General features: G+C 62.3%; 1 protein-coding gene across 1 annotated transcript; it reads right to left on the reverse strand.

The window, feature by feature from the left end:
- Window positions 1-3,653: 3,653 nt before the first annotated feature.
- Window positions 3,654-12,796, reverse strand: LOC135566437 (proline-rich protein 36-like; the record flags this gene model as incomplete). The annotated part of the gene is made up of 10 exons (XM_065014148.1): window positions 3,654-3,720; window positions 5,181-5,449; window positions 5,568-5,688; window positions 5,903-6,057; window positions 10,141-10,616; window positions 10,759-11,656; window positions 11,760-11,887; window positions 12,152-12,207; window positions 12,367-12,508; window positions 12,721-12,796. Coding segments are annotated over 10 exons (2,388 nt in total), but the record flags the coding sequence as incomplete, so codon positions are not given.
- Between the last annotated feature and the right edge of the window lie 260 nt (window positions 12,797-13,056).

A 13,056-nucleotide genomic window follows, 5' to 3' on the forward strand; every position in this document is an offset into this window, starting at 1 on the left:
GGGGATAGAGACAGAGGGAGGGGGTGGATAGAGACAGGTGGAGGGGGGATAGAGACAGGTGGGAGGGGGGATAGAGACAGAGGGGAGGGGGGATAGAGACAGGTGGAGGGGGATAGAGACAGAGTGGGAGGGGGGATAGAGACAGGTGGGGAGGGGGGATAGAGACAGAGGGGAGGGGGATAGAGACAGGTGGGAGGGGGGGATAGAGACAGGTGGGAGGGGGATAGAGACAGGGGGAGGGGGGATAGAGACAGGTGGGAGGGGGATAGAGACAGGTGGGAGGGGGGATAGAGACAGGTGGAGGGGGATAGAGACAGGTAGGGGGATAGAGACAGGGGAGGGGGATAGAGACAGGTGGGAGGGGGGGATAGAGACAGTGGGAGGGGGGATAGGAGACAGGTGGGAGAGGGGATAGAGACAGGTGGGAGGGTGGATAGAGACAGAGTGGAGGGGGGATAGAGACAGGTGAGGGGGATAGAGACAGGAGGGGTGGATATAGAGACAGGGGGAGGGGGATAGAGACAGGTGGAGAACAGAGGAGGGAGTGGATAGAGACAGGTGGGAGGGGGGATAGAGACAGAGTGGGAGGGGGGATAGAGACAGGTGGGGAGGGGGATAGAGACAGGGGGAGGGGGATAGAGACAGGTGGGAGGGGGGGATAGAGACAGGTGGGAGGGGGATAGAGACAGGTGGGAGGGGGATAGAGACAGGTGGGAGGGGGGATAGAGACAGGTGTGAGGGGGATAGAGACAGGTGTGAGAAACAGAGGAGGGGTATAGAGACAGGTGGAGGGGGGATAGAGACAGGTGGGAGGGGGGATAGAGACAGGTGGGAGGGGGATAGAGACAGAGGGGAGGGGGATAGAGACAGGTGGGAGGGGGATAGAGACAGGTGGGAGGGGGGATAGAGACAGGTGGGAGGGGGATAGAGACAGAGTGGGAGGGGGATAGAGACAGGTGTGAGGGGGGATAGAGACAGGTGTGAGAAACAGGGAGGAGGGGTGGATAGAGACAGGGGGGAGGGGTGGATAGAGACATTGGGGAGGGGTGGATAGAGACAGGGGGAGAAACAGAGGGAGGGGTGGATAGAGACAGGTGTGAGGGGGATAGAGACAGGTGGGAGGGGGATAGAGACAGGTGTGAGGGGGGATAGAGACAGGTGTGAGAAACAGAGGGAGGGTGGATAGAGACAGGTGGGAGGGGGATAGAGACAGGTGGGAGGGGGTAGAGACAGGTGGGAGGGGGGATAGAGACAGGTGGGAGGGGGATAGAGACAGGTGGGAGGGGGGATAGAGACAGGTGGGAGGGGGGATAGAGACAGGTGGGAGGGGGATAGAGACAGGTGGAGGGGGATAGAGACAGGGGGAGGGGTGGATAGAGACAGGTGGGAGGGGGGATAGAGACAGGTGGGAGGGGGGATAGAGACAGGTGGAGGGGGATAGAGACAGAGTGAGGGGGATAGAGACAGGTGGGAGGGGGGATAGAGACAGAGGGGAGGGGTGGATAGAGACAGGGGGAGGGGATAGAGGTAGGAGGGGGATAGAGACAGGGGAGGGGGGGATAGAGGTGAGGGGGTAGAGACAGAGAGGAGGGGGGATAGAGACAGGTGGAGGGGATAGAGACAGGTGGGAGGGGGATAGAGACAGGTGGGAGGGGGGATAGAGACAGGTGGGAGGGGGGATAGAGACAGGGGGAGGGGGATAGAGACAGGGGGAGGGGGATAGAGACAGGTGGGAGGGGGATAGAGACAGTGGGAGGGGGATAGAGACAGGTGGGAGGGGGATAGAGACAGGTGGAGGGGGGATAGAGACAGGTGGAGGGGGGATAGAGACAGGGGGAGGGGGATAGAGACAGGTGGGAGGGGGGATAGAGACAGGTGGGAGGGGGATAGAGACAGGTGGGAGGGGGATAGAGACAGGTGTGAGGGGGGATAGAGACAGGTGTGAGAAACAGGGAGGAGGGGTGGATAGAGACAGGGGGAGGGGTGGATAGAGACATTGGGGAGGGGTGGATAGAGACAGGGGGAGAAACAGAGGGGAGGGGTGGATAGAGACAGGTGTGAGGGGATAGAGACAGGTGGGAGGGGGGATAGAGACAGGTGTGAGGGGGATAGAGACAGGTGAGAAACAGAGGGGAGGGGTGGATAGAGACAGGTGGGAGGGGGATAGAGACAGGTGGGAGGGGGGTAGAGACAGGTGGGAGGGGGATAGAGACAGGTGGAGGGGGATAGAGACAGGTGGGAGGGGGATAGAGACAGGTGGGAGGGGGATAGAGACAGGTGGGAGGGGGATAGAGACAGGTGGGAGGGGGATAGAGACAGGTGGGAGGGGGGATAGAGACAGGTGGGAGGGGGATAGAGACAGGTGGGAGGGGGGGATAGAGACAGGTGGGAGGGGGGATAGAGACAGGGTGAGAAACAGGGGGAGGGGTGGATAGAGACAGGTGGGAGGGGGGATAGAGACAGAGGGGAGGGGGGATAGAGACAGAGGGGAGGGGGATAGAGACGGGAGGTGGATAGAGACAGGTGAGGTGATAGAGACAGAGGGGAGGGGGATAGAGACAGAGGGGAGGGGGATAGGAGACAGGTGGGAGGGGGGATAGAGACAGAGGGAGGGGGATAGAGACAGGTGGGAGGGGGATAGAGACAGGTGGAGGGGGGGATAGAGACAGAGTGGGAGGGGGGATAGAGACAGGTGGGAGGGGGATAGAGACAGGTGGGAGGGGGATAGAGACAGGTGGGAGGGGGGATAGAGACAGGTGGGAGGGGGGATAGAGACAGAGGGGAGGGGGATAGAGACAGAGGGGAGGGGGATAGAGACAGGGGGAGGGGGATAGAGACAGGTGAGGGGGGATAGAGACAGGTGTGAGAAACAGAGGGGAGGGGTGGATAGAGACAGGGTGAGAAACAGAGGGAGGGGTGGATAGAGACAGGTGGGAGGGGGATAGAGACAGAGGGGAGGGGGATAGAGACAGGTGGGAGGGGGATAGAGACAGAGGGGAGGGGGATAGAGACAGGTGGGAGGGGGATAAGAGACAGAGGGGAGGGGGATAGAGACAGAGTGGGAGGGGGATAGAGACAGGTGGGAGGGGGATAGAGACAGAGTGGGAGGGGGATAGAGACAGGTGGGAGGGGGATAGAGACAGGTGGGAGGGGGATAGAGACAGGGGGAGGGGGATAGAGACAGAGTGGGAGGGGGGATAGAGACAGAGTGGGAGGGGGGGATAGAGACAGGTGGGAGGGGGATAGAGACAGGTGGGAGGGGGGATAGAGACAGGTGGGAGGGGGGGATAGAGACAGGTGGGAGGGGGGATAGAGACAGGGGGAGGGGGGATAGAGACAGGGGGAGAAACAGAGGGAAGTTCTGACCTTAGTTCTTTGTTCTGTCTCTGTTTTAGGCTGGCTCAGGGCGTGAGTTGGGGTGGGTTGGTCTATGTCCGCTTTTGCTATATTGTGTTTTTACAGCTTGGTCTGGTATGGTTCTCAATCAGAGGCAGGTGTCGTTAGTTTTCTCCGATTGAGAATCATACTTAGGTAGCCTTTTCCCACCTGGGTTTCGTGGGTGATTGTTTCTGCACCAGACAGAACTGTTTCGGTTTTTGTTCGTTCATTTAGTTGTTTTTGTTCAGTGTTCATTTACTAAGATGGACACTTACCACGCTGCATTTTGGTCCTCCGATCCTTCCTCCCTCCTCGTCCTCCTCAGAAGAGGAAGAAGAAGACCTAAGCAGGGGAAGAGGGTGGACACAGGGATTGAACCGTGGTTTCAAGTTGTTAACTTTATTTTTAATTGAATGGTTTTAAAAATGCTGAGGCAGACTTGTAAGAGCCAAGAGTTATTTTTCTGACCACTTGAACTGGAAAACCTCTAGACTTTAGTGATGTCCTTACCTGCCTTTAAGGTCCAGAGTTTTTCCTGGTCCGTTAGGGGTCACGAGGTCAGTAGAAACCTCATATATATCAACCTATTATTAGTTAAGAGGTCACGAGGTCAGTAGAAACCCCACACACATACCTACTTGAGCATAGTTAGCTGGTCACGAGGTCAGTCGAAACCTCATATATATAAAACTATTATTAGTTAAGAGGTCACGAGGTCAGTAGAAACCTCCTATATAAACCTATTATTAGTTAAGAGGTCACGAGGTCAGTAGAAACCTCATATATATAAACCTATTATTAGTTAAGAGGTCACGAGGTCAGTAGAAACCTCATATATATAAAACTATTATTAGTTAAGAGGTCACGGGGTCAGTAGAAACCTCATATATATTCATATATATAAACCTATTATTAGTTAGAGGTCACGAGGTCAGTAGAAACCTCATATATAAACCTATTATTAGTTAAGAGGTCACGAGGTCAGTAGAAACCTCAAATATATATAAAACTATTATTAGTTGAGGTCACGAGGTCAGTAGAAATCTCATATATAAACCTGTTATTAGTTAAGAGGTCACGAGGTCAGTAGAAACCTCATATATAAACCTATTATTAGTTAAGAGGTCACGAGGTCAGTAGAAACCTCATATATAAACCTATTATTAGTTAAGAGGTCACGAGGTCAGTAGAAACCTCATATATAAACATATTATTAGTTAAGAGGTCACGAGGTCAGTAGAAACCTCATATATATAAACCTATTATTAGTTAGAGGTCACGAGGTCACCAGACTGATAGTTTACTCCTCTCCCGTCCATATCTCCTCTAATAATACAAAAATCTATCAACCAATAAAGAACGTTGGAGGTCACACTAATCAGTACTATAGCCTCAGGCTAGGGTCGGGAGGTTAGTGTCGAGCCTTAACGTGACCTCTCTGACACATTGTTAAATGGTCCATTTTCAACCGCAGTTAGGAATTGTCACAGCGCCAGCACATTCTCCATGGTATTACCGAGCGACCGCAAATCAGTAGGTTAATCAATAACTTTTATCTGATGGGGGAGATGGAGACGGGGGGAGACGGAGACGGGGAGACGGGAGACGGGGAGACGGGGGAGACGGAGACGGGGGAGACGGAGATGGGGGAGACGGAGACGGGGGAGAGACGGAGATGGGGGGAGACGGAGATGGGGGAGACGGAGACGGGGAGAGGACGGAGACGGGGAGACGGAGACGGGGGAGACAGAGACGGGGAGAGACGGAGACGGGGGAGACGGAGGACGTGGGGAGACGGAGACTGAGACGGGGAGACGGAGGATGGGGGAGACGGAGACGGGGGGAGACGGAGACGAGACGGGGGAGACGAGACGGGGGAGACGGAGACGGGGAGACGGAGACGGGGTAGATGGAGACGAGGGGAGACGGAGACTGGGGAGATGGAGACGGGGGAGACGGAGACGGGGAGACGGATGGGGGAGACGGAGACGGGGGAGACGGAGACGGTGAGACGGAGACGGGGTATACGAGACGGGGAGACGGAGATGGGGGGAGACGGAGACGGGGGAGACTGAGACGGGGGAGACGGAGATGGGGGAGACGGAGACGGGGATGACGGAGACGGGAGAGACGGAGACGGGGAGACAGAGACGGGGCCGACGGAGACGGGGAGACGGAGACGGGGAGACGGAGACGGGAGACGGAGACGGGGAGACGGAGACGTGAGACTGAGACGGGGGAGACGGGAGACGTGAGACGGGAGACGAAGACTTGGAGACGGGGGGAGTCGGAGATCGGGGGAGACTGAGACTGGAGGAGACGGGGAGACGGAGATGGGGAGACAGAGACGGGGAGACGGAGACGGGGAGACGGAGACCGGGAGACGAGGGAGACGGAGGGGAGACTGAGACGGAGATGGAGATGGAGACGGAGACTGGGGAGACTGAGACGCGGAGAGACGGAGAGACGGAGATAGGGGATGACTGGAGATGGGGAGAGACGGAGACGGGGGAGACGGGGAGACCGAGACGGAGACGAGACGGAGACGGAGATGGGGGAGACGGAGACGGGGCGAGACGGGGAGACGGGGACGGAGACGGGGGAGACGGGGAGACGGAGACGGGGAGACGGAGACGGGGATGAGACGGAGACGGAGACGGAGACGGAGGAGGACGGAGACTGGAGATGGGAGACGAGACGGGGAGACGGAGACGGGGGGAGAACTGAGATGGAGGAGACGGGGACGGAGATGGGGAGACGGAGACGGGGAGACGGAGACGGGGGGAGACGGAGATGATGGGGAGACAGAGACGGAGACGGGGAGATTTGAGACGGAGAGGCGGGGAGACGGAGGCGGGGAGATGGAGACGAGGGCGGAGACGAGATGGGGAGACGGAGACGAGACGGGGAGACGGAGACGGAGATGGGGGAGACGGAGACGAAACGGGGGAGACGGGGGAGACGGGGGAGACGGAGGACGGGGAGACGGAGACGGGGACGGAGACGGGGGGAGACGGGGAGACGGAGACGGGGAGACTGAGACGGGGAGACGGAGACGGGGGGAGACGGAGACGGGGGAGACGGGGGGGAGACGGAGACGGGGGGGGAGACGGAGACGGGGGAGACGGAGACGGGGGAGACGGGAGATGGGGGAGACGGAGACGGGGGAGACGGAGATGGGGGGATTGAGACAGGAGACGGGGGGGAGACGGAGACGGGGGAGGCGGAGACGGGGGGAGACTGGAGACGGGGGAGACGGAGACGGGGGGAGACTGAGACGGGGGAGATGGAGACGGGGAGACGGAGACGGGGAGACGGAGACGGGGAGACGGAGATGGGGGAGACTGGAGACGGGGAGACGGAGACGGGGGACGGAGACGGAGACGGAGACGGGGGAGACGGAGATGGGGGAGACTGAGACGGGGAGACGGGGGAGACGGAGGGGGAGACGGAGGGGAGACGGAGACGGGGGAGACGGAGACGGGGGAGACAGAGACGGGGAGACGGAGACGGAGACGGGGAGACGGAGATGGGGGAGACTGAGATGGGGAGACGGAGACGGGGGAGACTGAGACGGAGACGGGGGAGGCGGAGATGGGGGAGACTGAGACGGGGGAGACGGAGACGGGGGAGACAGAGACGGGGAGACGGAGACGGGGAGACGGAGATGGGGGAGACTGAGACGGGGGGAGACGGAGATGGGGGGAGACGGAGACAGGGGAGACGGGGGGTAGACGGAGATGGGGGAGACGGAGACGGGGGAGACGGAGATGGGGAGACAGAGACGGGGGTAGACGGAGACGGGGAGACGGAGATGGGGGAGACGGAGACGGGGTAGATGGAGACGAGGGGAGACGGAGACGTGGGGAGACGGAGACGGGGGAGTCGGAGACGGGGAGACGGAGATGGGGAGACGTGAGACTGGGGAGACGGAGACGGGGAGACGGAGACGGGGGTAGACGGAGACGGGGAGACGGAGATGGGGAGACTGAGACGGGGGAGACGGGGGAGACGGAGATGGGGGAGACGGAGACGGGGAGACGGAGACGGGGAGACGGAGACTGGGGAGACAGAGACGGGGATTGACGGAGACGGGGGAGACGGAGACGGGGAGACGGAGACGGGGAGACGGAGACGGGGAGACGTGAGACGGAGACTGAGACGGGGAGACGGGGGAGACGGAGACGGGGGAGACGGAGACGGAGACGGGAGACGGAGATGGGGGAGACTGAGACGGGGAGACGGGGGAGACGGAGATGGGGGAGACAGAGACGGGGAGACGGAGACGGGGAGACGGGGGAGACTGAGACGGAGATGGAGATGGAGACGGAGATGGGGGAGACGGAGACGGGGAGACGGAGACGGAGATGGGGGAGACGGAGATGGGGGAGACGGAGACGGGGGAGACGGGGGAGACTGAGACGGAGATGGAGACGGAGACGGAGATGGGGAGACGGAGACGGGGAGACGGAGACGGGGAGACGGGACGGAGACGGGGAGACGGAGACGGAGATGGGGGAGACGGGGAGACGGAGACGGGGAGACGGAGACGGGGAGACGGAGACGGGGGAGACGGAGATGGGGGGAGACGGAGACGGAGACGGGAGACTGAGACGGGGAGACGGAGACGGAGGAGACGGAGACGGAGATGGGGGAGACGGAGACGGGACGAGACGGGAGACGGAGATGGAGGAGACGGAGACTGGAGATGGGGGAGACGGAGACGGGGAGACGGAGACGGGGAGACGGAGACGGAGATGGGGAGCAGAGACGGAGACGGGGAGACGGAGACGGAGACGGGGAGACGGAGACGGGGAGATGGAGACGGGGGAGACTGGAGATGGGGGAGACGGAGACTGAGACGGGAGACTGAGACGGAGATGGGGGAGACTGAGACGGAAACGGGGAGACGGGGAGACGGGGGAGACTGAGACGGGGAGACGGAGACGGGGAGACGGAGACGGGGGAGACGGGAGACGGGGGAGACGGAGACGGGGAGACGGAGACGGGGAGACGGAGACGGGAGACGGGGAGACGGAGATGGGGGAGACGGAGAGAGAGACGGAGACGGGGGAGATGGAGACGGGGAGACGGAGACGGGGAGACTGAGAGATGGGGAGACGGAGACGGGGGAGACGTGAGATGGGGGAGACGGAGACGTGGGGAGACGGAGATGGGGGGAGACGGAGATGGGGGGAGACGGAGACGGGGAGAGACTGGAGACGGGAGACGGAGACTGGGGAGATGGAGACGGGGAGACGGAGACGGGGGAGAGACGGAGACGGGGAGAGACGGAGACGGGGAGACGGAGACGGGGAGAGACGAGACGGGAGACGGAGACGGGGAGACGGAGACGGGGAGACGGAGACGGGGAGACGGGGAGACGGAGACGGAGACGGGGAGGCGGAGATGGGGAGACGGAGACGGAGACGGGGAGACGGAGATGGGGGGAGACTGAGACGGGGTGAGACGGAGATGGGGGAGACGGAGACGGGGAGACGGAGACGGGGAGGCGGAGATGGGGGAGACTGAGACGGGGAGACGGAGACGGGGGAGACAGAGACGGGGAGACGGAGACGGAGACGGGGAGACGGAGATGGGGGGAGACTGAGACGGGGTGAGACTGGAGATGGGGGAGACGGAGACGGGGAGACGGAGACAGGGGGAGACGGGGAGACGGAGATGGGGAGACGGAGACGGGGAGACGGAGATGGGGGGAGACAGAGACGGGGGTAGACTGGAGACTGGGGAGACGGAGACGGGGGAGACAGAGACGGGGAGACGGAGACGGGGGAGACGGAGACGGGGAGACGGAGACGGGGAGACGGAGACTGGGGAGACGGAGACGGGGAGTCGAGACGGGGAGACGGAGATGGGGAGACGGAGATGGGGAGACGGAGACTGAGGGAGACGGAGACGAGGGGAGACGGAGATGGGGAGACGGAGACGGGGGGTGACGGAGACGGAGACGGGGAGACGGAGATGGGGGAGACTGAGACGGGGGAGACGTGGGAGACGGAGATGGGGGAGACGGAGACGGGAGAGACGGGGAGACGGAGACGGGGAGACGGAGACGGGAGACGGAGACGGGGAGACAGAGACGGGGACGACGGAGACGGGGAGACGGAGACGGGGAGACGGAGAGAGACGGAGACGGGGAGACGGAGACGTGGGAGACGGAGACGGGGGGAGACGGAGACGGGGAGACGGAGATGGGGGGAGACTGAGACGGGGTGAGACGGAGATGGGGGAGACGGAGACGGTGGAGACGGAGACGGGGAGGCGGAGATGGGGGAGACTGAGACGGGGAGACTGGAGACGGGGGAGACAGAGACGGGGAGACGGAGACGGAGACGGGGAGACGGAGATGGGGGAGACTGAGACGGGGTGGAGACGGAGATGGGGGAGACGGAGACGGGGGGAGACGGAGACAGGGGGAGACGGGGGGAGACGGAGATGGGGAGACGTGAGACGGGGAGACGGAGATGGGGAGACGGAGACGGGGGTAGACGGAGACGGGGAGACGGAGACGGGGGAGACAGAGACGGGGAGACGGAGACGGGGGAGACGGAGACGGGGAGACGGAGACGGGGGAGTCGGAGACGGGGAGACGGAGATGGGGGAGACGGGAGATGGGGAGACGGAGACGAGGGGAGACGGAGACGAGGGGAGACGGAGATGGGGGAGACTGAGACGGGGGTGACGGAGACGGAGACGGGGGAGACGGAGATGGGGGAGACTGAGACGGGGAGACGGGGAGACGGAGATGGGGGGAGACGGAGACGGGGGAGAGCGGGGAGACTTGAGACGGGGAGACTGAGACGGGGAGACAGAGACGGGGGCATCGACGGAGACGGGAGACCGACGGTGAGACGTGGGGAGACGGATGACCGGGGAGACTGAGACGGGGGAGATCTGTGAGATCGGGGGAGACGGAGACGGGAGATCGGAGATGGGGGAGATCTGAGATCGGGGGGAGACTGAGACGGATTGAGACGGGGAGACGGAGACGGGGAGACTGGAGAAGGGGGAGACGGAGACTGGGGAGACCTGAAGACTGGAGGAGACCGGAGGACGGGGGGAGACGGAGAAGGGGGAGACTCTGAGACTGGCGGAGACTGAGACCGGGGAGACTGAGACGGGGAGACGGAGACTGGGGAGATACGGAGACGGGGAGATCTGAGACGGAGATTGGAGACGGTAGACGGAGATGGGGGAGACTTGAGACGGAGATGAGACTGGAGATGGACGGGAGACGGAGATAGGGGAGACGGAGACGTGGTGGAGACGGAGACGGGGGAGACTGGAGACGGGGAGACGGAGATGGAGAGACGAGATGGGGGAGACGTGAGACGAGGGGAGACGGAGACGAGGGGAGACCTGAGATGGGGGAGACGAGACTGGGGGCGTAGACGAGACGGGGAGACGGAGATGGGGAGACTGAGACGGGGGAGACGGGGAGACGTGAGATGGGGAGACTGGAGACGGGGAGACGGGGGAGACGGAGACGGGGGAGACGGAGACTGGAGATGGAGACGGGGAGACAGACGGGGTCGATCGTGAGACGGGGAGACGGAGAACGGGAGACGGAGATCGGGGAGACGGAGCACGGGGAGACGACGGCGGGAGACGGAGACGGGGAGACTGGAGACGTGGGAGACGGAGATGGGGGAGACTGAGACGGGGGGAGACTGAGACGGATGGAGACGGGGGAGACTGAGACGGGGAGACGGAGAAGGGGGAGACCTGAGACGGGAGACTGGAGACGGAGGAGACTGGAGACGGGGGAGACGGAGAAGGGGGAGACGGAGACGGGGAGACTGGAGACGGGGAGACGGGAGACTGGGGAGACGGAGACGGGGGAGACGGGGAGACTGAGACGGAGATAGAGACGGAGACTGAGATGGGGGGAGACTGAGACGGGGGAGACGATGGAGGATGGGGAGACGGAGATGGGGAGGACTGAGATGGAGAGACGGAGATGGGGGAGACGTGATGGAGACGGAGACGGGGGAGACAGAGACGGAGACGGAGACGTGGAGACGGGGAGACTAGAGACGGGGTAGACGGAGACGGGGAGACGGTGATGGGGGGAGACGGAGGACGGGGGAGACGGAGACGGAGACGGGGGGAGACTGGAGACGGAGATGGGGGAGACGGAGATGGAGACGGGGAGACGGAGATGGGGGAGACGACGGAGACGAGATGGGGAGACGGGGAGACCGGAGATGGGGGAGACGGAGATGGGGAGAGATCGAGACTGATGAGACGGGGAGATCTGGAGACGGAGATGGGAGGAGACGGAGACTGTGAGACGGGAGAGATGGAGATGGGGAGACGGAGACGGAGATGGCGGAGACTTAGGGGAGATGGAGACTGACGTGAGAGACGGAGACCGTGGGGAGACGGAGACGGGGGAGACGGAGACTGAGACGGGGGAGAGCGTGAGACGTGGGAGACGGAGACGGGGAGACAGAGACGGAGATGGGGGAGACGGAGACGGGGGAGACTGGAGACGGAGATGGGGGGAGACGGAGACTGAGACGGGGAGACTTGAGACAGGGAGACGGAGACGGGGGAGACTGAGACGGGGAGACGGTGATGGGGGAGACTGGAGACGGGGAGACGGAGATGGGGGAGACGGTGACGGGGGAGACAGAGACGGGAGACTGAGATGGGGAGACGGAGACGGGGGAGACGGTGATGAGGGGAGACAGAGACGGTAGGACGACGGGAGAGACGGAGACGGGGGGAGACGGAGACAGTGGGAGACGTGAGACGGAGACGGGGGAGATGGAGACGGAGACTGAGATCGGAGACGGGTGGAGACTGAGATGGGGAGACGGGGGAGACGGAGACGTGAGACGGGGGAGACGGACTGAGATGGGGGAGACTGGAGATGGGAGACGAGACTGGAGACGGGGAGACTGGAGATGGGGAGACAGAGACGGGGTAGACGGAGACGGGGGAGACTGGAGACGGGGAGACCGGAGACGGGAGACCTGGAGACCGGGGGAGACGGAGACGGGGGAGACTGAGACCTGAGACCGGGGAGACTTGAGACGGGGGAGACCGGAGATCTGGGGAGACCTGGAGACCTGGAGATCGGGGAGACTGGAGATGGGGGAGACTGAGACGGGGGAGACGGAGACGGGGAGACGAGAGACGGGGAGACGCGATGATGGGGGAGACAGAGACGGGGTAGACGGAGACGGGGAGACGGGGGAGACGAAGACGGGGGAGACGGGGGAGACTGAGACGGAGATGGGAGATGGAGACGGAGATGGGGGAGACGGAGGACCGGGAGACGGAGATGGGGGAGAGACGGAGATGGAGGAGCACCTGGAGACGGGGAGACGGGGAGACTGAGACGGAGACTGAGACGATCGGAGATGGGGGAGACGGAGACTGGGGAGATCTGCGAGACAGGGGAGATGCGAGACGGAGACTGGGGTGAGATCTGTGAGATCTTGGGGATGATCGGAGACGTGAAATGGGGAGACGGGGAGACAGAGACGGGGAGATGGAGACGGGGAGACGGAGACGAGATGGGGGAGACGGAGACGGAGTGAGACGGAGACGGAGATGGGGAGACGGAGACGGAGATGGGGAGACAGAGACGGAGACGGGGAGACGGAGACGGAGATGGGGAGACGGAGACGTGAAACGGGGGAGACG

The sequence above is a fragment of the Oncorhynchus nerka genome, unplaced genomic scaffold, assembly GCF_034236695.1.
Source record: "Oncorhynchus nerka isolate Pitt River unplaced genomic scaffold, Oner_Uvic_2.0 unplaced_scaffold_4959, whole genome shotgun sequence".
Taxonomy (NCBI): domain Eukaryota; kingdom Metazoa; phylum Chordata; class Actinopteri; order Salmoniformes; family Salmonidae; genus Oncorhynchus; species Oncorhynchus nerka.